Below are 25,388 nucleotides of genomic sequence, written 5' to 3'. Positions count from 1 at the left end.
CTTTGATAGCCAGAGGAGCATTTCCTTTATGGGTTATGATAATGGCTAGAAAATACACGTGCCAGTTCTGGAATCCATGTTACCGTATTTCTGTGACTCCAGCCATTTCAGGATGGGTAAGCACCATACAAACACAAGTCATTGAAAGCTGAGTAAATACACAGGCTGTTCTTGTTCTCTTTCTGCTCCAGGAAGCCTGTTTGTGGCCTGCCAAGCTGTAAGTACTCTGCTTAGTTTGGCAGACTCCTCTGAAATACTCCATTTGTTACCTGTGGAGCGTGTCAAGAGCTTGGTGACGTAAGTAAACTCTGCCTGTTCTGTGCTCCTTCATGATTCTCCTTGGTATGGAAAAGAGTTGATGTTGCCTTTATGTAGGGACTTGTTACATGCCTCTTCGTGTGTTGCCCGTTGTGTTACGCCAGCGCATTGCTTCAAGGTTGTGGTTAGGTAAGGTAGCAATGTTGCAGGCACTGTTTGTTTGGAGAACTAAGTAGATGTATGTTCCTGTTCAGCGAAGCTTTCTTAAACAGCTGCAGGGTAGTATGTCAGGTAAATTGGTTGTAGTTTTGTCTAGGAGTGCTACATTTAGTACCTGTTTGTTATATTGTAATGATACGAGACATGAACAGCGCCTTCTGAATTGTGTCAAAAGCCTAAACTTGCGCAGTCTGCTGGTGGTTTAGGGTTTCCGCCATGTTCTTACATACCCATGCGTGTGATGGCTTCACAGTGGGAGGAGGTTTTGTATGCTCAGTTTTATTTATTGTAACTCTGTTCTACTTATAATTGGCACACATAACTGAGTGGCTGGAGGGATCGAGGGAGGCTTGATCTTCCTCCAGCAAATCCTGCTGAACTTGTCATCTCCCATCACTGTTGAGCTGGAGCATCTCCAAGGCTTTGGTGGCTTGAGCTTCAGAACATCCTCTTTCAGATAGGAAATCATGGTGCCCATGTCTGAGGCATGATGGAGTTTAAACAGCTTGCCCAGATCAGGCAGGAAGTCTTGGCAGGGAGCTTCAGTCTAGTGCTTTTCTGCCAGCTCTGGGCTGGGGATGTGAAACCCGCTGAGGAAGGGATGTAAGGTAGCAGGGGGTTTCCCTGGTCACTGACTGGGCACCTGGGCAGCAGGCAGCAGCCCTTGTCTGACCTATGCAGATTTGTTTTCTGGCACTCTGTGTGTGTGAGTCCGTCCTGCTAGCCCAGCTTGACAGGCCTGATTAATTCAAAGGAGGAATCTCATGCCTCTTGGGCTATCATAGGTAATTGAGCTTCGAGACTGTAAGCCAGTATGATGGTGGAGTTTGACTTCACCGGTCTGCTGGTGCCAGCAGAGTCTGAAGCCATGTGGAATTTTCCTCTAATATTGTCACTACTGCCTTATTTTCAATAGCTATATTGTTGCAGTGCTCGCTGTATGCTAATAAAACACACTGTTGTTTTAGCACTTTCCCTTCAGACCCCTCTGCGTTGCTGTTGGCTGATCTGTATTACACGAGGTTGGCATTGTGTGGCTGCCAGGAACCCCTTTCCCAAGGGAACCTAATGGACTTGTTTGAGAAGTTGCACCCTAATATTTCCACTGGTGTTTCTAAGGTAATCACTTACAAATTGTCTTGTACAAGCTCAATTATTTTAAACAATGTAATTTAAGAGTAAACGAAGTTAAATGATAAAGGCTGAAAGAAGAAACATGAGACCGTGTAAAGCTATTACTTCCATAGTATCTATTTAAGACTGTCTTTCTAAGAGGCTGCTGTGGGGCATGAGTTAACAGAGGTTAACTTTTAGCCCTGCAAGGCTTGCCTCATCCCTGGAGGTGAATCAGAGCAGGAACCTAAAGTATTCATTTTGAATCGCCTGCTAGACTACAGGAGCTCATCCGTTTCTCAACTCCAGGAGGAACCTAGTGAAATCAGCCTCCTGTGCAAAACATTAACCTCTGTGTGGATATGTATGTGTCTGCGTATGTAGCCTGCGTTCTCCTGCACGCTTCTGATGTTATGTTTCCACTTTGCATAGGTCCGGCTGTTGACTGTTCGAATTCTTAACCATTTTCAGAGTCCACCTTCTACACAGATTGAGGTAGGGCTAAAACTTTTCATTTGACATTTTAAAGCCATCTGTGTTTGATGTTCTGTGTGAACTGTTTTCCACTTTGCAGGAAGAAAGCATGTGTCTGGTAGAGGTTGTCCTCTGCTTTTGTGCTTTCATGTTCCAGTTTTATCCTTTTTCCACCCGCCTCCTGATGTTTTCATATGTGTGAGTTTTGGTGCCTAATGGTGGAAACCAGAGCAAGTCCCTTGACTTTGTTCTTTGGTCCAAAATGCCTGGGCCTTTGTGTAGGTTTGTTGAAATACCTTTCAGTGAGAATAAGATTTGCATACAAAATGTGTGTCACTTGTTTGTTCAGGGTGATGGCACAGGGGAGCTCCAGCCAATATTTGCCACGCTGCTCCAAGCAGAACTTGTGCCAGCAACAGTGAATGATTACAGAGAGAAACTTCTCCATCTGAGGAAACTAAGATGTGATATAGTGAAGTCTGCAATACCAAGTGGATCTTTGCAGGAGGTCAGTGGTTATTGTCAAAAAGCTGTTGTCGCATTCTTTTATTCCAAGAGATCATTCTTACTCCATCACATGGATTGCAGAGTTTTTAATAAGTGATTTTTTTATGAACTCTTAGGTCCCAGATTAGGTTTTAGAAAACTTACTTGTTAGTAGGGATCACAGCTCCCATTGTCCTTGGGACTGTTGTGTTCTTTCGTGTATTTAGTCGAACAAGAGTAGTATCTAGGTAAATGGCCCACAACCAGATTAATCAGGTTCTGATATTGTGGAAAGGAAGGCAAATGTTTCCAGGGAGAAGTGAGTCATGACAAAATTTAAAATCATGACTTTGCCATATCATCAGCATGGTGGGACTCCCACTGGAGAGCCTGGGTTCTGAATCTTGCTGCAGGGTGAGAATCTTGTATGCCTGTGACTGTTATCTCCTCTGCTGCTGAGCTAAAGGGGAACTCGCTTTCTAGATGTTGGAAGATTCACAATTTTACAACTTTAAATGATTGTGGATTTGGTAGGAGGGTTGGGAGTTTTTATTATTGTTTTTCTGGCTGTTGCTGTACCTGTATAATTTTTTTTTACCTTTACTTGTAAGCTCCTGTGAGGAGGGGTTGTAGGTCATTCCTACTGCATATAGGTCAGCAAGGAGTCCGTCCAGAGGACTTGTAAGCCTAGTGCAGGGGTCCTCAAACTATGGCCCGCGGGCCGGATACGGCCCCCCAGGGTCCTCAGTCCAGCCCCCAGTATTTACAGACCCCCCACCGGGGGCTGGGGGGGGGAAACCAAGCAGCCGCAGGTGACTGCCTCCCACTGCATCTGCGCGCCGGCCCCCTGCTTAAAAAGTTTGAGGACCCCTAGCCTAGTGCAATGAAGACTCCTCAGGGCAGACTTTCCTCTTTCTGAGGTCCTAATGCTGCTGTGGCAGCCCTGAAGTTAGAGAGGGAGGCAGGCAATCAAATCACATGCTGTGCTGAACTGGTTTGTGCACATTCATGGTACGTAGGTATGGTGACTAGATCTCAGTGCAACTCACAGTAAATGGGCTCTAGATTTTATCATGCAGCTGTGACACAAGGAATGAGGATGTATGTGACTTGTTTCATTACTTGTAGTACTTCTGAGAACTAACTCTTTGAAAGGAAGAAAGGTTAGAGGAGGTTCATTAGTCTTTACTATTGTTTTTTACATCTCAAGATGGTATTGTATGTCATTCTAGGTGCCTCTTCGGTATTTACTGGGAATGCTTTATATTAACTTCAGCCCCTTATGGGATCCTGTAATTGAACTCATAACGTGAGTATATGTGTGTACACGCTGCAGTCTGTGGTAGTCTCGCAGAATGTTCCTTCCATTGTTCTGTGAAAAAAAGCTGAGGTAAAAATGTCTGATTTGGGGGGAGATCTGTGCATGGGAGCCTTCATGTGAAATAATCTGAAATTAATTTGATCTCTCAAATCTCAACCTGTGTAGACTTTAACTTAGTTTCTGATTTTTTTCTTGCTATTAAAGGGAACTTAAAACAAATACAGTCAAATAGCATCAGTATTTTCAGTCAAAGGTAGCAGGATTTGATTAGTGTTTCACAAATGCTTAAAGGAGCAAGAAGTCCTTCTCAGTTTCCCTGTCTCTGACTCTTTTGTCCTTACTGGAAAACCTCTAAATCCTACTAAAGAGTAAGGAAGACTTACCATGGTGACAGCTGAGCTAAATACAGAAATCAGTGTCTGCTTTCAGCATGACGTTATCTTCTTGATTTTTCTCCTCTGTTATATGATTAAAAAGTATAGGATTTTCCCCTTCAAACTAGTGAATTAATAAAAATAATAAAAAAATAAACCAGCTCTTCAAAAGATATGTCCGTGCTAATTCTTCCTTTCGTTCTATATATTACTGTACAGAAGTCAGTAGAAAACTTGAGAACATTTTTTTCACTCAATTTGAGTTCATTTGAACTCATGAGATACAACCAGATTATGTTAATAACAATTGCCATTTGGGACCCATGAGTAAAGGCAAGGCAATGCCACAGCTGTATTGTGCAGATGTCCTGTCTTCAGACAGCCACATTAAAGCAGTGATCAAAGCCTTTGATTGTCTTAGTTGTTAACTTGCCTAGTGACACATGGCTTTTTTTATATTCTCTTTAATTTCATGCTGTCTTATGCTTTGTTAGTTCCCATGCAAAGGAAATGGAGAATAAACAGTTCTGGAAGGTCTTATATGAGCATTTGGAGAGGGCTGCTACCTATGCTGGTAAGTCACAGTTCCACCCAGCTAACTGTGAATGACATGACTCCTGTTTTTTATGGGCCCCAAATTTACATGTGATGGGGGAATTCAGAACCAGGGCTCTTGACTACCAGTGTCATGTGTAGGGCACGAATGGAGAGGCTTGGGAGAAAACTGTTAAATGCAGCTGTCTAAACAGGTACATGTCACCAAAAGTATTACTTTTGTAATGGGGGACTGCTTCCTTGTTACTGGCGATTATGAAGTAACCTGAGGAGATTTTCTTCATCTGTTGTATAGAAATGGAGCTGCAAAATGAACTAGATGAGCAGGAGGAAAGCATTGCTGAAACAGAAAGTGAGAAGATGCCAGAAGGAGAGGTGGGGACTGTCTTCCTGAAGCAACTGAGGACTAGAACAGATTGCAGCGAGCGGCTGGACCACACAAACTTCCGTTTTCTACTGTGGAAAGCACTGGAAAAGTTTCCAGACAGAGTGGAACCTAGGTCGAGGGAACTTTCCCCACTACTTTTGAGATTTATTAGGTAAGAAAGATTTACTTTTCAGTTGAGAAGGACACATTGCTTTCAATGTGTTGCTGAGCTTTAAGACTATGGCTATTGCATTATAGACTTTATTTCCTGAATGCATGGCTGATGAGGTGCCTGTTTCCAGTTAAAATAACTTTTTTGATTGAGTTGTAGAATCTGGTAAAAGCATCACACAAGAAGCAGGCTGAAATGAAACTGGCAGTACATTTGTGCTGCTCGATCTCTCGTTCATTTGAATTGTCACTGTCACAGCCTCACTACTCCATCAGGGAGTGATTTCAGTGGAAATAAATTTCCTTTTTTTAATGTGAAAATACATTTTAATGTGGAATCAGAGAAAATCAAAGTATTTTCCCCAGGACTGGAAAAATACTGGTTTTGTTAGAGGTCGACTCAATTTCCTTCCCCTGGAGGGAGAGCAGTGGGTGCTTGTATGCTTGATTATGTATGATTGTTCCCTTTAATAGCAAGGCGTGCACATATCAGATATTGTGGTGCATATGGGGTAGATGTGATCTCTTGGCAGAGGAAGGTTTCTCATATTCCTTTTCCATGATTAGAAAACCTATGTTTTGCTTTCCTTCCAGAAAAAATCAAATCATACTGTAGTAAGTTATTTTCCTCACTCTCACGCTGCCATTCGCTGTTCACCTGCCTGCTCAAGCAACCACAAGCACCGTGCCCTCCATATAACCTCTTTACAGACCTGTAGTAACTCAGTGACTCAGTCTCTCTTCTCCTTTCCACCAGTTACCTCCAGTCTCCTTTAGTGTATTTGGTCACTGCCTTGTATCTCTGTAACTTGTAGGCAAAGAAGCATATACTTGCTGAAATAGGAGTTTTTAGCCGTATAGTTTCCTAAAATACAGTGCTGTAAATGAGAATGGTGGATTGTGTAGTTTTTAGTTATTCTTGTGCAGAAACCCTGAAAAATGCTATGCTGCTTAATTACTTCCTTCTTTTTGTTTTTGGTTTGGTTTGGTGTTTGTTTAAACACAGAAATGAGTACTACCCAGCAGATTCATTAGTGGCTCCATCTCAGGATCTTAGAAAGAAAACTACTGGTACAGTGGTAGCAAAAGAAAAATCTAGTGAAGAGGTGAATGATGTTGCTATGGAGGAGGAGGAGGAAGAAGAAAAAGAAGGGGAACCAATTACTTTAGGACTACCGAAAAAGAAAACAAGAAGAGCTGCTGCTAAGTAAGTATTTTTAGTTTTCCCTTGCTAGTACTTTCACAGAAAGGCAAATTCAGCAGCTCGTCTTGAGATAAAAAGATAAAAGCAATATTTTTATATATATTACTTTTTCTTCTTTTGCTTGCACTTTGTAATTTTTCAGTGGATTATAAGCACTTCAGAGTGAGAAACGCTGCCTGCACAGTACTAAACATCTAAAGATGCTGCTCAGGCTTTATCGCTATCTCATTACCTGCTGACAGTCTGTGGTTTGTGTTACTTTAAGCAAAAGTTATGTGGTATTCTGAAGTTTTCAGAGGCTATTGTAGCTGCATTCCCTTGACTTCTCTCTGTGTGTTGGTCTTCTAAAATCATGGGTATCGCTAAACACTTTGAAAAATGACACTATTTGTTCAGGTATTTTAATACTGGGATTCTGCCATTGCCTACCTGTTAAAAATCTTTGTCCTGGTGTTTTTCTTGGGGACAAAGATTTTTATTTGGTGGTGTTTTAGAAGCTACAGAAGCTGTTGTAGTGTCATTGTTTGCAGTGCTGAATACATGGAGAAAATGACTTTGTATGAATTCTCCACAATTTCTGTAATCAGTCTTTTTGCTCTGATGACCTCTGTCAAATGTCCATTACAAATACATCACAAAGATTTGTGTTTTGCCACTTTTTCTGCAAAGGATGGCCCTTGTAATGACAGAATTTCAAAATGTCACCTTACATGTTAGAACACAAATATTTGATGTGTAACCTGAATTGTCATTTAATCCCAGGTGTCTTAGAGGTGTTTCATTTTGTTCCCAGATTCTGACTCTTATCTGCAGATTAGCAGCAATTAAAATACAGTGTCAGTCCATGATGTTTTGTTAATTTTTTTTATTCAACCTCCATCTCAAAATGTCCATGTGCTTAAGTGGAAACATTAGTTCCTGGTGGCAGTAACAAAGGCATAGAAGACTTGGGGGAGGCGTGTTTATGAGTTCTGGAGTGACCTCCCTTCATCTTGGCCCTGGATAGTTCATGCGGTCAGGGCTGTGCCGCAGAAGGAGAGCCCTGGCAGGGCTGTACCCTGGCTGTGAGGTCTGGCCGAGGCAGCGGGAGGACCCACGCCTGCCCCAAGCTCAACACGGCGTTGCTGGAAGGCATCGTACTCATCCTTTGGCTGAGCCCAGCCATGGAGTAAGGTGGCCCAGCTAAGTGTCTGGGGAGTTCAGTGTAAACTACCAGGGTGAGCAGCTGTGTGAGAACAGCCTGGGTCAGCCCCGCAGTGTATATGGTAGAGGAGATCTCACACCTTCCTTATCCTTGTCATCTCTCTCACCTCCCCTAAAGTGGAGGTGGGGTAGCACAACCACTTGTAGAGGATCTGCCATTGGTGCTTACAGCTTGGCGTAAGTCCAGCACAGCCTTTGGCTAAACGCAGCCTTTCATGTTGCTAGAGTGAAGTGGGCACCAGTTAAGGACAAGTGAATAAATAAAGAGGTAAATTCACTTGTTTGGTGTTCCAGGCTGGGCTGGCAGAGAGTAGTAAGCTGCATCCTGCCTGTTTATATTCCTTTTTCGTCAAAAGCAGAGGCCATCTAGTGCTACTGAGGAAATGGCCTTCTCTGTGCAGTAAAGTGACATTTGGAAGGAGCTGCTTAGGAGAGGGAACGGGATACCTGTGTCTCTGAAATGGAGGCCTGTAGACTTGGGATCCTCTTGCTTTGGGGGTTTTTGTGTGTTTGTTTCTCTTTCTTGTTAATCATAAAAATTCCCCGTTTGTTTATGGTAATGCAGGATTGTCTCTTCTGGTCATTTTAAAAAATAACTGTTCTGTTTTGTTTTGTTTCGTTTTACAGGCAACTAATAGCCCACTTACAAGTTTTCTCTAAATTCTCGAATCCTCGTGCATTGTATCTGGAGCAGAAATTGAATGCATTATATACTCAGGTGATGCTGTTTGCTGGCTTTTAGAATTACTGCTAATAAACTCATTTGAATGCAGTGTCTGAGACTACAGAAACGTGCCATTTTCTGAACCGAGCTGTCCTTGAGAGTGCTTTCTAGCAGGCGTCACTTGAAATGAGCCCCTTTAGCGAAGACCTGCTTTTGAGATAACTGGCTTCATTTGCCAGGAGTGGCTCATGCATACAGATCCGGCAGCTGACAAGTAGTAGTCTTTGGCATGGTGGAGGAGTGGCTGTAGAGGGAGGCTGTTGCACTTGCACAGCAGGATCTGGAAGAGGATTTTGAACCCAACGACTGAGGAAGGTCTGAGGAGATTTGTCCTTGTCTTACAGTGTTGTGTCTAAAAAGAACATAGTTGGTGTCAACAACAGATTGTTTTGCATCAAAAAAAGGAAATGGAGTTTCTTCTTGAAGGATACTCAGTTTGATAAGATTCCTTTTTGAGGAACTTCCCTGAAGGAACTGTCAAAAATATGACTCTGAGGAGGGATTCTCAGTCTTTATCCTACACTCCTTAAAAGGCCACTTTATTAGTTTTACTGGGGTTTCTTAGTTCCTGAATTGTGGATTTGTTCACATCATTAGGGTTTGCTCTAATTGTTCCCAATTTGTGTTCTCTCAGGCTGTGTCAGTGGGCTGTAGAACTGTATTAAATGGTACAAACCTGTTAGTTCCCTGATTTCCACCCAGTGTGGGAGTTGGAAATCAATTACTCTGCAAATTTGAGAATGTAATGAACATTCCCTCTGTTTCAATCAACCTTAGAGGTTTGCTTAGGAAAAGAGTGAGTTGGTCCATGTGTTTGCTTGCCTGTATTCTTAGGAAAATATTGGACAGATGTGTACAGTTCAAAACAGTGTGAAGAAGAGCCTGATGTAAGAAGAGAGATTTCTTCATCGCTTACTGTTTGCCATTTCTCTGTCTTAACATATGTATTGTCATGGCTGGTGTGTCCATCTGGCATAGGGATGTCATGGAGAAGTGACCTTTGATGATTCTAGCCTGTGCTGTTTGGTAGGAGACTGACGAACCGATAAGGGTGCTGCCTGGGGAAATTATCTGTATTTCTTAATGTCTAGGTTATGAGGAGTCATCTTCGAGAGAGGACAAATCTCAGTAAGACTTTGTATATCAAGACTTAGGAGTTATTTTTTGTTTGGCCCAGGAAAGAAATACAAGTGTCTTGTGATGGTTTGGCAGTCTGCATTTTAATCCAGTCTCCCCAGGTATACAAGTGGTAACTGATTTTGGACACTGAAAACGCAGGCTGACAGTGGTCCAAAAGACAATTATGAAAACCCAGATATTATAACTGTCCTGTGTAGAGGGCAGGGAAAGCATATATGAACTACCAGCAACTATGTCCACTTTTTATGAGTGACAGTTGTATATTCACATCTTAGCTTTATATCACAACACATGCATTGTTTCCATTTTGCTAAGTTAGTCCAAAACCTGGTTGACTTTGGAGCCTGTGGGTGGTTTCACTATTTTTCAGTGATCTCTCTTGTCTTCTAGATAGGGACTGATTTTCTTTCTTTTGTGATTTGCAGTTACTGTCCCATCAAGACCAGAATGTACAAAGAATAGCTCTTGACTGTATAATGACATACAAGCATCCTCATCTACTGCCATACAGGTAAAAGCCTTTATATTATATTAGCATCAGTGAATGAGCCTGCTGTCATATCAGAAGCCTGCTTGGGGTCAGTTGCCTCAAAGAGAGAGCCTTTCCTGTATTTGTTGAAGGCGTATGTATAAATTTTAATTTTAGCCAGCTCTGTATTTCCTATCTGAAACAGGAAATAAGGACTTGATGTTGGTCAGTCTCTTTCGTTTACAGAAAAATGGCAACACTTTCATTCTGTCTCAGAATAGTGTGAGCATAGTACTTGAATAATTTTCAGAGGTCTTCTATATTGATGATTTATAACCACCCAGAGAAAGTGACAGCATAAAATGGTATTTATGGTTGAATAATCTCTTCAGATTGTGTCCAGGAAATACTTCCCTACATAATTAGCTTGAACTTGCTGGCTTTTTAAAATATTTTTTGATAAAAGGGTGGCAACATAGTATGTTAATATTTTGTATACAGCATACATTAGATAGGTAGGTAATTAGATATAGATGCATGTGTATGTCTGTCTGTCTGTTTGTTTTTATAACACTACCTGCCCTCGAAGAATGTTTATTACTTTCAGGGAGAACTTGCAACGGCTACTGGAGGACAAGAGTTTTAAGGAGGAAATAGTCCATTTCAGTATTTCTGAGGAGACCGCAGTAGTAAAAATGGAGCATCGCCCAGATCTTATCCCTGTTCTTATGAGGTGTGTTACGAAGTGTGGGCTTAAAAGTTTCATGTCAAAGTACCATGAACAGAGATGTAAGGCTGCTGCTTCTCATTTTAAACAGTTGAAATACACCTATGGTTAATGGTATAGCTTGACCACTTAGTTTGAGATGTTCTCTGTGGATTCCTTATTGGCACATTACATAAATGTGTTAATACAAATGGTATTTTCTTTAAAAACAGTTTTTTGGTAAATACTATTTCTGCTAAGGCTTACAGAGAACTGTGAGAACATTTCAGTTCACTGAGCATTGCCACTTATTTTTATTAAGATATAGTGATGCAAGTTGTCATGGAGATAACTAGTTTTATACCTGAAGTCTCCAGCAAAGCTTCCATTGCAGTAGCAGAAGCTGATCTTTCACTGCAGTGTTTTTGGGTAATGTGTACTAATTCAGTGGAGACCCTGAATCGGGGACTTCCATTCAGGTTGTTCTCGCTAGAGAATACTTTTCAATAGAGTTTCTGCAGAATAAGAGGCTAGGAAACAGATGGCTTGCTGAAAGCTAACACAACCTCTTCTTTTACTCTTGAAGAATTCTCTATGGCAGAATGAGAAACAAAACAGGGAACAAAACACAGGGCAAGTCTTCAGCAGCCACTCGCATGTCAATCGTTCTGCGATTTCTTGCTGGTTCACTGCCAGAAGAGATAAGGATGTTCTTGGATCTGCTCTTTGAAGCTGTGAAGCAATTCAGTAATGGTAGGTACTGGCATTAGAACCTGGGGGTTTGGTGCTTCCTGACCTGTAGAGATGTGGGAGGATAAATAGGCTTAGTACTGTTATGTGCTTCAGTGTGTCCCTAACGGTGCCTTGGAAGGATGAAAGGATAAAAGTAAACTTTTGGTAAGGACTTCGATTCCCCTGAGTTTTTTCACGATTGCTCTGTTTTACAGGGCCAAGGTCAGAGAAACTGAATGACTTGCCACAGCTGTGGAAGTAAGCTGTAACAGGTCAAGAATGAGCAATCGCTGGCATCGTAGCCTAGCCTGTGTATGATGGCAATAAAAGGTGTAAAGTGCTCAGATACTGTAGCAGAGGGAGATGTCTGAGTGTCACAAGGAGATGGAGACCCAGAGTTGACCTTATTTAAAAAGTGAATGTGAGGATCTGTCATTTAGGGCCAGATTATACTACTTCTCATTTGAAAATTATTTTTGGTAGTGGGCATCTTTGTGGTGCTTCTCTAAATAAGTTGCTGTCCCTTTGCCTACTGCAGGGCCTTGCCAGACTGCGGTGCTTCGAAGTATGTCAGAGCTGGACTTAGCTAAAGTCCTGCCTCTTGGGCGTCAGCATAGCCTCTTTAACAGTCTTGAAGTTGTATTGAGAAACATGGGACATTTGATCCATCAATACCTGCCTGAAATTCTACAGATACTGCTCTGCATGACAGCTGTGGTGTCCCGCATTCTTCAGCAGAGAGAGAAGGTACAGTATGTATGCAAACGATACACAAACAAACATAAATTTAATTCCTTTCTCTTCTTGACCGCTTAGCTTGCACATGTACGCACACTTATACTGGCTCAGGTAAAGATAAGCTTTAATGCCAGCATGGAGTGAAGCTTAGTAATTAGATATCTGTCAAAATAGAGGCCAGTGATACTTGAAAATGCTACAGGGCTCAGGCAGTGCAGGCAGAGTTAATGTATTTAGAAAGCTGCTTTGGACTGCATTTTTGTTTGAGTTACTGAAGAGAGAGTTGAGGGGGATCTCTGCATTGCTACCTCTGCCTGCTCTGTGGAGGCATGGGCACGAGGGAGAGCTAAATGATTTCTTATGAGGATATAACAGGGTCTTATGGCTGGAAGTTGAAATTGGCCTTAAAGATGTAGCTTCTTCAAACATTTTTGAATGGAAGGAGAGGATTAAAAGTTCCTTGCCTGAGGACTTTAGAGCAAAACTTGTCTTTGAGGTGTTTTGTTGCAGTGCTAGACCCCAGGGGAGTTCTGCGATGTGGATGATCATAGAGATTATCTACAGTGATTGTCTCCTGTCGTACATGCCTTCATGTATATGAGAACATGCTTTCAGCACACTAGAAGTACGTTCAGCTCTGTATCAGGAGTAGCCATGTTTATCCCGTGTCACAATCTGGGTCTCAGCCAGGTATCTGCAGAACACTGCGAATATTTTTTTCCCTTGCTGTGTAATGGCTGTACGTGCAGAAAGGGTCAGGTGAGGAAAACATTCTGTTAAAGCTTGGCTGCACCTAGAGATATGGGGCATGTTGCCTTACTGCTGTCCTGTGTGCAGGAGGGCAGCACAGAGATTCCTGAGCTCTAGCCCAGCTATATCGGGGGGGGTCTGTTGCCAGCTGTTTGGAAACTATGACATTGAGCCAGGCTTTTCTGTCTTTCTGAAACAAGTGCCTTTGCCAGGCTTCAATCCAAATAGGAAAAGGAAAGCTTGAGTCTGGTCTGGTGCAGAGCCTGGTATATATTAGGTGCTAAACAAGCAAACTGTACAGTTGTCGTCATCACTGTGACGTTGAAAGGAATTACGCGATGATAGACTGAGCAATTGGTGTTAGGTAATGAATGTGTTGTCAGCACATGTGCGTGTTCTTGCCAAGGCTGATCTGTAAGCGTCTGAGGATTGAACTTGCCTTGAAAACAATCCACCAAACAAAGCAAGCCCTTCCAGTCAGGCAGCATCCAAGGTCCTATTGTTGCCTGCAGGCTGCACAGAACCTAGTAACTGTCTTCATAATGAAGGGGACAAGTGAATTTCAGGACAGGAGCATCCCACAGTCTGACTTAAGCAGTGGATTGCATGCATCTACATGATTTAAACTGGGAAAGGAGTTTTAAAAGCTGCTTCATCCATTGCTAAGAGAGTCTCATTTTTGCTAGGGTTACTGTGGTAATCCTGTCATGGCTGTGTAATGTATGGAATGACAGTCTGTCATTTGTCTGAACTTTAGCACTTCATTAGCCCATGAGATGTTAAAAGCTCAAGGAAAGTGTGAGAAAACTGTTTACCTTGGCTAATGATTAGAAGACATCCTTGGAGTTTGAGAGTAATTTACTGCAGGCTGATACTGCCTGGAGAGTTAAATGTCAACTTTGACCATTTTGAGCCAAGTTATTAATTTACTGTTTCCTACTGATTGTATTCAGTATTGAGTCTGTTTGTCTTCTCAAAGACTTGATCTTAGAGGACTGCTCTTCTGGTGACTGAACAGTGAGAGACAAAATTATTTCACTTGGGGGTCAGCATTAGCAATAGCAGCCTGGTTTGTGCTTTCTTTGGCCCTTCAAGCAGCTCATTTGCTGTCTGGAAGGTGGTTGTACACCATTATAGACATTCAGCACAGCTTGGGAGGTCCTGGGCAAGAGCATGTTTGTTTCTTTTTTCACCATCTCCTTTTTGTCTTTTTACCTGCTATTTTGGGTACAAAGGTGGTATAGAAGAGTATTGCATGGTAGAGGATAGTGTCTTTAGAAGTCCATAGGTACATCGGATAAAAAAACTGTGATGTCTTTCAGTGAGACTTTGTCACCAAAGCTGCTTTGTAAAATAAGAGATACAAGTGTTTGTGTGGTGGATCATGATATGTACTGCAGACCCTAAGGAACCCAAGACATAGCTCCAGTCTCTGATAGGTGCCTTTACTTGCTTTGACATGGCTCTGTTGTTTCCGAGACCTGGAGTTCAGTACCTCTGCGCTGTGGAGCTACCTCATGTGTTTGTGCCATGAGCTGCACTGCGCAGTATGGAAATAATTTAGGTGACTCAAGTCAAGTCTTTTCTGAAGGAAAAAGAGTCAGAACACAGCAGTGCATGAATAACTTCATTGTTAGCTGCGTGGCTGGTTTCCTTATTGAAAATGCTTTTCCCAAGAAAGGCTATGGAATGTAACAACTAAATGGGTACAGAAAGCATCCTCCTCTAACCAAATGCTGTACTCCACCCACACACCACTGGAGGAAGTGATTCACATTCTTGCCTTCTCTATTTCTCCCCCTTCTCATTGTCTGTTGACTTATTTTCTTCCCAGTAGATCTCAGCATGCAAAATACAACTTTGCTTTCAAGAGCTGATTTGGGTCCTTTCCTGTGTAAACCAGAGTTATTTAAGTGTTAGGGCTAGAAATGTAACTGTGGTGTAGTGTCACAGCACTAGCGAAACTATCAAGCTGTAACAAGGTCTTTTACCATCTCATACCAACATACTCTTCGGCCAGTCCCTCTGCTGCCTTCTCCTGTTCTCTCCTCACCCAGGGTGCTGTTTTCTCTCCCCTCTGCTTTTTCCACGTCTCTTCCTTGTCCTCTCTCTCTTCACTGGCTGCCCAACCTCTTACCAGAACCAGCCACACCTGCACCTTGTCTACATCGGCCAACCCACCACCCCTGAAGCCAGCCCACAGCTGTATGTTATCAATGATAATTAACCCAGCTTCATTCTTCTACAGTGTAGCTTTATGTATTTTGTCCAAAAAGGGCAGGTGCTACTTCAAACCTGTCAGCACGGATTTTCACGAGCAGAAGGAGTCCTGTGAAACTGACTCAGTGCAGGAAATAGGCACCTCTTAGAAAAATTCAGGTCAGCTGTGAGAGGTAGATTGCTGCTGTGAACAAGTTACAGGAGAAAACAGAAGAACATTGTGATAGTTCCAGCAGAGATTGTATCTGGTTAGTGAATTGCTGTGTTTAATTTCAGAGCAAGTAGGTAGTAGCTGTTCTGCAGAGCTCTTATTGGGGTGGTTTTTTTGTTCCGTTTTTACAGGTTCAACCTAGGTTAATTAATCCACTGAAGAATTTGAGACGTCTTGGACTCAAGCTTGTGGCAGAGTTTTTTTCTGATTATGAGACCTACAGCTTTAGTGTGGAAGAGATTGATGCAGTTTTCCATGCAGTGGTATGGCCTCAGGTAAGTGTCAATCGTTCTTCCAAACAGCTTGTGTGTAACACGTATCATGCAGAAAACTCTAGCCGCACTGGAGTCCATCGTGTCAGCTATGTTCGTCACAAGATTGGATATGGCCTGGACAGATTCTGGCATTCTGATGTGTCTGTGCAAGGCCAGTTTCTTGGTTTGTCTGATTAGTTCTGAAATAATCAAGTCACGGCCTAAAGTACAAATTAATTCATCTGAATAAAATGCATGCCATTTTTCTGATCTTTAACCGCATAAGCAGACTTCTTCCCTGGATACTTCAGGGAAGCAAAATTATACTTGTCCCTTCTAGGCAGACTTTGCTACTTTTCTGTGTGACAGTTACTGGGCCTGTGGTAGGGGACTGCAGAAACAAATGCTGCTGCAGGAAAGGAATGACCCCAGCATGGTCTGTCCGTGGGCTGTGTGCTCTTACGCCTCCCTGCTGGGAGTCCCGTGTGAGCACAGCAACAAAGCACACAGGGTTGTGGCCTTCACCAGAGAAATTCAGATTGCCTCTGAGCTGGGAAAATGTACTACTGTGAGAGGAAGAGAGAACACACAGTATGGAAAATGAAATTGTGCTGGCTGTTTCAGTGCACTGGGCTCTGAGGTTATCAGGGAGTGCCTATACCAGCTGCTGGGTTGTCTCTGCTCTAAAAGCAGTCATCTCCACCCAAAGAGTAGCTGAGCAAGATGGGCTCACCCCAACAAAACTGTTTCACTGGGGCTTTTGAGGTATCCAAATGTTCAGCTTCCTTCAGCAGAAAAGCCTGAGTAACAGGCTTTTTTTAAGAACAGGAGTAACTGCTGTGGTCTATGAAACCCCAGATCTGCTTCTCTAGATACCGTGTTTGTTTACTGCTACCCTGTTTCTTTGCTGTACCAATAATAATATGCAACGTATAGTATGTGTATGTGGAAAAACAACAGATAAAATGGTTTCAGGTAGTGCATATACCTCTGAATTTCACTGGGCTGAGCCACAGCAACAAAGTTCTTGGTTTGTCCATGGGGGCTTTTCAAGGCCAGGGTGCCACCTGGGCAAAGCAGTGAACATTTACTGCAGTCCCAGAGCAGTTCAGGCATGTGGTTCAGGCTTTAAGTCAGCAAAGAACTTAATGCTTTCAGGGAGAATTGGGTTTGGAAATGCTGAGTTAGTCTGAAAAAGATGTAAAATTGTTGTTAAATAGAATTTCTGTTGTCCCTATAGGTGTCAGGGAGATGGAGATGGTTTTGGAGCTTGGATGGTAGTATGACCCAGGAGCTCCCTCTAGAGGGAGTCTCTGCCAATGAACTCCATGAAGATTTGTTGGACTTGTGTGCTTTCCTTTTTTAAGGCTATGGAGCAGAGGTGTATTAAAAACTCGTGGAGAGAGCAAATTGTTTTAAGCCTGTTGTACTTGGAACTGGAGTTTGCTGCTCTTCATACCGCAGGACTTGCAGAGGCTTAGTATCATTAGCCTGCACAGCAGCATTCCTGCAGGGCTGGGTTAACAGTTTACTTTTCATTGTACATCATTCAGAAAAGCTCTGTTCTGTGCAGAGCAATAACGTTACCGGCCTTTGGGTGCAGGAGTAGAAACTTTCTAAGACCCTGGCTGTGACTGTCGGACCTGCCTTCTTTGGTGTTATGCTCAGATCTTGAGCCCAGACTGAGCTAGTCCAAACCTCACATGCATCATGCTGGCTATTGCCTCTGAATGCAGTGGAGCCTTTTCTGCCTGTGTGTTCAGTAATGGTGTCCTGCTGACAGTCCAGCTGTGGTCAGGGTGACTTGTGTGCAGCCTGTTGGGTTGCAGAGTGGCAGTGAGGAGGGAGCCAGACCTGTGTACTAGGTCTGTTTAGCCTGTGTCCAGTCACATGAAGGAGCAGCAGCTACTGTGTGGGTCTTAGGCTGCACAACTGTTAGGTGAGGTTGTTTTAGACACAGAACCCTGTTAGGAAATCCCATTCCTGGGATGCAGTGCAGTGCTTGAGCCTCTCTCTGAGCAGAGAGGGCGCTTTTGTAGCAGTGAGGCCATGCAGACACAGAGCAGATGCTGTAATGGCAGGTGCTGTGGTCAGGGCATAGGAAGTATGGGGAGGAGTGAGTCTTGGGTGTTGCGCTTGAAATCTCATAGGTATATCTGGGAAGCATTGCTAGGTCTCTGCAGCAAGTGAGAGCCTCGATGGGGAGCCAGTTTCAAGTGGAAGGCAAAAATGGTAGCTGGAATAGTGTGTAAATAGGAGTAAGATAATCAAAGAGGCATTCCACAAATAGGGAGGAAGCTGGAAAAATGATCATGAAGTTACTTTCTTAAAAAAAGGTAGACTGTAGATTTTAATGAGGTTTTTGTTAGAGATGAGGATTTTAAATGGCTTTACCTACTTGTGTTGGTATCTGATTTTTATCTCCTTTAGGTCTGCAGATTGGCTTCAGAGAGTCAATATTCTCCAACTTTTCTGCTCAAACTCATTCACACCTGGAGTAAGAATCCCAGGTAAGTGTTCTCCTCACAAAGAAGCAGAAGTATTTCTGAGTACCAAAAAATCAAGGAAAAAAGAGCACAGTAACAGGTTATAAATAATTGTGTCAAAACCCATTTTTTCTTTTTTCCATTAGACTGCTATTCTTTTTATAGCAGTTCAGAAGCCTTCCAGTTTATGCAGTTGCTCTCATTTTAGTGGGCTGCTTTTCCCATATATTAACAACTAAGCACATATGTAGCCCAAACCCAGCTGACTGGTGAGGAGGTGGGCTGACCTTTTAGAGTATGTCTCTGTCGTGACCACTGATGACTTTGTCTTGGGAGGTGGGAAGTCAGTTTTACAATATATCGTTTCATTCATGTTTTTCAGTGCCCTGTTTCTTTCTGTTTCATGAAAAGAACATGGGCAGGTTCAGCACAGAATCTGTGACTGAGATTCTGATACTGAAAGTTGTAAGAGAGCATTTTTTGATACAGACACACTGAAAAGTTCCAGCTCAGCTGTCCTTTTTGCCTCTTCCACAGACTCGCTGCTTTTCCTTTGCTAAAGTATCCAGTATCTTTTTTAAGACGTAATTTGTAGGTGTGAAGAACTTTGTATACAAACTTCTGTAAAAAATGGTATTGGATCAGTAGTTCAAGAGCAGACTAACAGGAGACTTGGACAAGCATCTATGTAGAAATTAGGTTTAGATGATGCTGTCTTGAAGCAAGGAAAGGAACTCGGTGACCTCTCAACTGCCATTCATTGTTTTTCATGATGCTGTCGTTCTGTGATTTGCTGTGCTTTTTCCTTGTTTGAAGTAGAAAACAATCGTTTTATGTGACTTTTTGCAGAAAGGAATTATAAAGTTCTGAATATACAATTTTCAGCCAGCTGTTTCTATAATCTTCCAGGTACTTCCCCTTGCTGGCCAAGCAGCAGCCAGATCACCCAGAGTGCGATATACTGTCAAATGTGTTTGCTGTGCTGTCAGCCAAGAATCTGTCTGAGGCCACATCCAGTCTTGTGATGGACATAGCTGATAGCCTTCTCAACAGCCCAGATTTTGAACCCACGGAGCAGGTTTCCAGTTTGAGTGTGACTGACTGTGTTGTCATGGTCACTAGAGATGTGACAGAAGGTATGCCTGCATAAGGGTCATGAGAGACCTGCTGGGTGCTTTGGAAGGAGGTGTTAGATTACTGTGATGAGGTTGTCTTTGTGCTGGCTGAAAATATGGGGGAAGGAGACCTCCCAGTGGAGTTGGAAACATCAGTGTACAAATTTGTCTTGACATGCTCAAGAACTGTAAAGACGTGCTTTTCTAATGACAGGTGAGAGCCACATTTAAGTGTCAGGGTCTTGAGTATGGAGAAATTCCATATGAAGAAGGAAAATGGTTGTGTTGTCGATCTGCTTTGTCTGTGAAGCTTTGACTGATATAACCTCAAGAACTGCATTGCTAACTTCACTTTGAGCCTGACATCAAGTTTTATATAAAGACCCACTCCCCATATGCATGTGGTTGTGTATCACTTTGATGTTTAGACTGTGGTCCCTGACAAGAAAGACCTTCCATCGATTCCTTTTACCTTTGAGTGGTAGTAGACAGGAAGCACCCTGTGTTTGATGCTGTGGAGCCATCTTTGACCTGTAACACTCAAAGGTAGTAGAAGGGAGAGCACTTATCGCTGTGCCTTTGTTATGGCAGCTTGGATTTGGACAAGAGGTCAGTGGTAGAATAGAGAAAACTACATCTATAAATGCTCCAGCCACTGTGGGCAATGGTTGCTACCTTGGAGGAACACCATTGGTACCTTTTGATAAGCCCATACTTACCAGGGCTGTTACTGAAATTTGTGAGGATTTTATTCTCCGTGTGTGCTTTCTTTGGTCCCAGCTCAGATGTGTTTGACTTGGTCTCAGCAAGTGCTGGGCTGCCTTTCATATTCATAGCTCCTGTTACTTTTTTTTCCTCTGATGAAACCTTTGTCTGTATTTTCCCATTGGATCTCCCTTCTGTTGCTTGTAGCACAGACTTTGGTGTTGCTAACTGTTGTATCCCTTACAGAGACCCTCAGCCTGGGTTGCCGCTTGGTTCTGCCTCATGTTCCTGCCATACTTCAGTACTTCAGCAAAACAATGTTGAATGTGGAGAAGGTGAAAAAGAAGAAGTACAGAGCTCAAGTCAGCAAAGAGCTGAGTATACTTTCCAAGTAAGTGGTTCTTAGGAGCTCAAAACAGTTAAATATTGGAAGGAGGAAGGAAAAAAGAGGCTTTTTGTAATAGGTTCCAAATTAAAAAACATTGTCTCAAAGAGTTTAAATTTAGAACAGTTGAAAACACCTGGGTCTGTCATTGACCTTGCAGGTTGCTGGTGACTGAAGTGAACAGTTTTCAGAAATTGATTCTGGTTGTTTCTGTTGCTGGTAATCAAACCAGTGCCTCTTGGGGGTACGAAAAGGTACAGAAATGCCTGCAGTCATGTGGAACTGAATACTTGAGCTGATACCATGATTTTAGTTGGTACACTCCATTAGTCTGGATGGGCTGACAAAGCACTAGTGCTGAGTCATTCTTTGCTCTATACTTTTGACTGGATTGATATAAAGTAGTAAATTATCTTGTCTCATTGTGCAGGATCAGCAAATTTATACAAGAAAAGAGTCAGAATTCAGTGCTTGTGAGCCTTCTCCTCCCCTTCCTTTATCAGAGTAACATGGAGCAGGTAGGTAGAAATTACTTACCCCTGCTATTAAACGTATGTTTTTCTTTTAATAAAGTATATTTGTTTATGTTAAAAGTCCTATTGATTACATGCCATTTCTTATGACTAGCCTAAAATCAAGACTTCATGTGTTTGTAGTCTGCTCAGAACTCTGTGCCATTATGTGTTAATGCGTATGAATCACTGGATACCATGAAGGGATGCCAGTGTCCAGGCTGACTCTGTTCCCCGTTTTCTTGGGGAAGGTCTGCAGAAGTTTTTATTTAGTATTTACCTCCTTTGCCACTGTAGACAATCCACCAAATTCCTTGCGGTGTTTGAAATAAGTGCTTTTCTTCACTGTGAATTTTATGCATGCCAAATCCAAAGGCACAGCATCTGGACAGCGATATAAATACATATGGTTGAGTATGTAGTATATGCTGTGCAGTGGGCAGTGCCACATAGGTCTATTGCAGGATGAAAGGCAAATGTTACACAGTACTGTCAACATGCTCCCATATCTCCCGCTTCCACCTGTTCTTCTTTGACTCTTAAGGAATCCACCTGTGGGTACAGAAATGTATCTCAGAACTGAAACATCCCTAAAATCCTAAATTCCTTAGGCATGCAAAGCATATGGGCTGCAGTTGAAGCAGAGGTCTCCATGGCTTAGGTTTTTGTAAACTGTTAAATATATCAAGCGCTGAAGATATCAGTAGACTATTTTGTCTGAGTCTCCCTTGCTGCCATACCTTGTTTTCAGAAATATAGTCCTCGTTGTCCCCAACTATTGATTATTGAGCTTGATTGCCTGAATCCTTGGGTCAAGGCTTGGGTCATCTTTTTCTTAAAAGACACAGTGTTGCTCAATGAGAGATTTTAGGTTTGTAGAAAGAACTGCTAGGCAGCAACCTGTAGCTTCTGCTTTGGAAGTGGTCATTTAATTGTTCACAGAGGATTCTTGGTTTATAAATATGTGAATCATTTCTGTTCAGAGAGGTCATGCAAGCATATGGTGCTGTTAATGTTCATTTCACAGCTTAAAGAAAGTTTACTTTTTAAAGCTCTTAGTTCTCTTGACCTTTGAGTCATTTGAGGAAAGACACAAAAAAGAGGTCTTTATCATGGTGGCACTCTAACACAATGCTTGTGTCTAATTGAAAGGTTGCAACTGCTTCTGAGAGATTTGGTGTTGCATTGAGTGTGTCCTCCTAATTCTTTGTTCTCATTCAGTATCTGTGATCTGAATAAAATATAGCAAAGTGGCTAAGTTCACTCTGTGTCTTGAAATATTTGCCAAGGAAATGAAATAATCTTGTGATGTTTCAGTGTTTATTGACAGTTAGTTATCTGTCTCTTTCAGGGTACAGAGATTGATATTCTGGAGACAGTGCAGAACTTGCTGAAGCATTGTGCAAACCCTACAAGCTTTCTCAAACCACTGGCAAAGCTTTTTTCTGTCATTCAGAACAAACTGTCTCGACATAAGTTGTGCTTGGTATTTCAGGTATTGCGTTTTTATGTGTCATTCTTGTACTGTTCTTGATCAAAATAAATAGCAATATTTGTCTTTGTTGTACATAAGCTTAAAAACCTTTCCAATCTACATAATCCATTAAGTGAAAGTAACAAAATTGTATATGATAGAAATTAATGAGCTGCACAAAGATTTGTAAAAATTCTGGCTTACAGCCTGGTTGATGGGAGCATCACCAGGATTCTTTTGTGTTGGAAAAGCCAAATAAAGCACACTTCATCCGTAATGAACCCTGTATCTTTATGAAGTAAGAATGATTTTCAGTGTCCTGAAGATTATTTTTATTTGTATTCTTCCCTCACAGATTTACAGTAGTCAGGCCGTTTGTTACTTCCTTGAAGTGACTTACATAATTTTTTCAGCAGGAAAACCCAGGGAACACTTAATGTAGGTATTTAGAAACTTAGGAACTTAAAGGACATCTTCCAGCTTACAGAAGAATGGCTCTTATTCAGCTTCTAACATAGAAAAATCGATGCTGCTGTTTTCTTTATTTTTTGTCTCAAGTGCTAAAGTCATGAGTTGTCCAAATTTTTAGCAACTGTAACAGGTAAACTATTTTCTTTTACGTTTCTTTTTAGACTTTATCTGATTTGGACAGTGAATTGAAGTATATTACCGACGTTGTTAAGGTATGTGCAGTTTCTTTGCTCGGTTTTCCCCCTAACATTGTATTGTCAAGTTTGTGACCTTTTTCATGAAGAACTTGTTGCTCTCTCTTAGCTGAATGCCTTTGATCAACGACATCTTGATGATATCGACTTTGATGTACGTCTGTCAGCATTTCAGTCAATCACAGCCCGCATCAAGGAAATGAAAGCCGTGGATATCGACTTCCTCATCCCTGTTATGCACAACTGCTTTTATACCATCCAGGTTGGCTGAATGTTCCTTCTTTTGCTTTGTGTACCATGTGTCCATGATGAATCTGTCAAATTGTTTCCATTGGCTATTCTTTGACACTGTGAAATGTTCAAAGAGCATATTTGAGTCTTCCTACAAACACCTGTTTTTAAGTTTTGTCTGCTTACCTTTTCATCTGTGTACCCAGAAGGGTAAATACAGTGCAGCAAGAAGGCTCACCCAAGTGCAGTGCACCTTTCTGTCAGTGAGCCCTGGAACTGGTCAGTGAATTTGTACTGTATGAAAGGTATTTTATAGTCCTGAAAGTCTGTTTTTCTTTTTGTTGCAGTGTGTTCTGGTTGTTTGGGCCTTCCGGTAAATCGAGACAGATTTTTCCTAATTGGAAGGGTGGGCATTAATTCAGGACTGGAACTTCTGCAGGAATGATCTTAAGAATCAGTGGGGTTTGTTATGATAGAGTCATCTAGGTTGAAAAAGACCTTTCAGATGAGTTCCAGCCATTAACCTAACGCTGCCAAGTCCACCCCTAAACTGCGTCCCTAAGTGCCATGTCTGCACGAATCTTCCAAATATCCCCAGGGATGCTGACTCAACCACTTCTCTGGGCAGCCTGTTCCAGTGCTTAATAACCCTTTCAGTGGAGAAATTTTTCCTAATATGCGCTCTAAACCTCCCCTGATGCAACTTCAGGCCATTTTCTTTTATCCTATCACTTGTTACTTGGGAAAAGAGACCAACACCCAACTCACAACCTCCTTTCAGGTAGTTCTAGAGAGCGATAAGGTCTCCCCTGAGCTGCCTTTTCTCCAGGCTAAACAGCCCCAGTTCCTTCAGCTGCTCCTGACAGGACTGGTTCTCTAGTCCCTTCACCAGCTTTCTCTTCTTTCAGTGTGCTCTAGCACCTCAGTGTCTGTCTTGTAGTTAGGTGGTACTGTTCAGTCTGGTCTTTTGGGGTGAAAAAGGTGTCATATCCAGACTCATGTACATCTCCAGACTCATGTGGTACTGTTTTTTCATCCATTTAGCTAGGGGATATGGCTCTCAGTGACAACGCGAGCCTTTGTTTGACCAGCTTTATCCAACGACTGGCAGAAATCGACCACACAGAAAATGAGTACAAAGAGCTAATCCAGCACACTCTCCTGGAGTCTGTGAGAAGGGGGCTGAAGAGTAAGACTGAGGTAAGACGGTGCTATCTGATTACACATCTCCAGCTGTCTCCAGGACACCAGAGTATATAAGACATTTTATGGATGAGTTCTTGAAGTCCCTTGCTCAGATAAGAAGTGCAGGTACCCTCTGTGAGCTCACCCTTCATTTGAAATCTTAAAAAATCTAAAAAGTTATAGAACTCAGCTGTCTTGTGTTTCTTTGCCATTGTTCAGCTTTTCTTAGTTGTAGCTCATTCTTTGGAGGGGAGACTTTAATTTATATACAGTCCAAAATATAGGTGTATTTGCTGTTACCAAAGTATAGGACTCGTTGGCCTGAAACACTTGTACATGACAGCAGTGCTGTTCTGAGGAGTGTGTAGCAACCTTTCCAAATGTTCACTGCTTGCTGTTTGCAGAGCATCCAGCAGGACTACACATCATTGCTTTCCTGCCTCATTCAAACGTTCCCAGCAAATCCTGAGTTCCGGGATTTGGTCCAGTTGACCAACCGCCATGATCCTGACATGGACTTCTTTGAGAATATGAAACACATGCAGGTAAAAGGCAATAGGCATTCCCTAGTGCCTCTCTCCCCCTGCCAGAGCAAAAGTATTTTACTGTGGGGTAATGTCTTCTGAAGCATCTATGCGACATCTTTACAGAGAAATTGAACCTGTGTCGTGAGATGCTGTTAAATAAAAGGGATGTGGGCATCATCACATGGGTGATTGTGAATCAAAGTCATATTTCTCTAGAAATTTCTTGGGTTTATGATTTCGCAGTACTGCTTTTTACCTTTTCTTTATTTAGCTAAAAGAATTACTTTCATTTTAAGTGGTTGTTCATGGTCTTGAGCAGGCAACTCCACATTAAAACCTGTCTGACCCAGCCCATAGTCAGCAACAATGACATAGCAGCAGGGAACAGGCTAGAAAAAAACCAAAAAGACCTGT

General features: G+C 42.2%; 1 protein-coding gene across 1 annotated transcript in view; it reads left to right on the top strand.

Annotated features, from left to right (window-relative positions):
• The window catches only part of UTP20 (UTP20 small subunit processome component), a 65,074-nt gene that overhangs the window by 15,913 nt on the left and 23,773 nt on the right, over window positions 1–25,388 (top strand). The window contains exons 15-37 of the mRNA XM_055807468.1: window positions 192–297; window positions 1,446–1,596; window positions 2,023–2,085; window positions 2,414–2,572; window positions 3,783–3,859; window positions 4,740–4,819; window positions 5,096–5,339; window positions 6,345–6,545; window positions 8,373–8,463; window positions 10,035–10,120; window positions 10,686–10,811; window positions 11,371–11,537; window positions 12,055–12,263; window positions 15,567–15,710; window positions 18,120–18,199; window positions 19,085–19,311; window positions 20,242–20,386; window positions 20,811–20,898; window positions 22,244–22,387; window positions 22,999–23,049; window positions 23,141–23,293; window positions 24,307–24,462; window positions 24,852–24,992. Of these exons, the coding sequence (XP_055663443.1) occupies window positions 192–297; window positions 1,446–1,596; window positions 2,023–2,085; window positions 2,414–2,572; window positions 3,783–3,859; window positions 4,740–4,819; window positions 5,096–5,339; window positions 6,345–6,545; window positions 8,373–8,463; window positions 10,035–10,120; window positions 10,686–10,811; window positions 11,371–11,537; window positions 12,055–12,263; window positions 15,567–15,710; window positions 18,120–18,199; window positions 19,085–19,311; window positions 20,242–20,386; window positions 20,811–20,898; window positions 22,244–22,387; window positions 22,999–23,049; window positions 23,141–23,293; window positions 24,307–24,462; window positions 24,852–24,992 (3,089 nt within the window). The remainder of the gene's footprint in view (window positions 1–191; window positions 298–1,445; window positions 1,597–2,022; window positions 2,086–2,413; window positions 2,573–3,782; window positions 3,860–4,739; window positions 4,820–5,095; window positions 5,340–6,344; window positions 6,546–8,372; window positions 8,464–10,034; window positions 10,121–10,685; window positions 10,812–11,370; window positions 11,538–12,054; window positions 12,264–15,566; window positions 15,711–18,119; window positions 18,200–19,084; window positions 19,312–20,241; window positions 20,387–20,810; window positions 20,899–22,243; window positions 22,388–22,998; window positions 23,050–23,140; window positions 23,294–24,306; window positions 24,463–24,851; window positions 24,993–25,388) is intronic.

Source organism: Falco peregrinus, chromosome 6 (genome assembly GCF_023634155.1).
Source record: "Falco peregrinus isolate bFalPer1 chromosome 6, bFalPer1.pri, whole genome shotgun sequence".
In the NCBI taxonomy this organism is placed as follows: domain Eukaryota; kingdom Metazoa; phylum Chordata; class Aves; order Falconiformes; family Falconidae; genus Falco; species Falco peregrinus.
The sequence above is the reverse complement of the archived record's forward strand: the minus strand, read 5'-3'. Positions and strand labels throughout refer to the sequence as shown.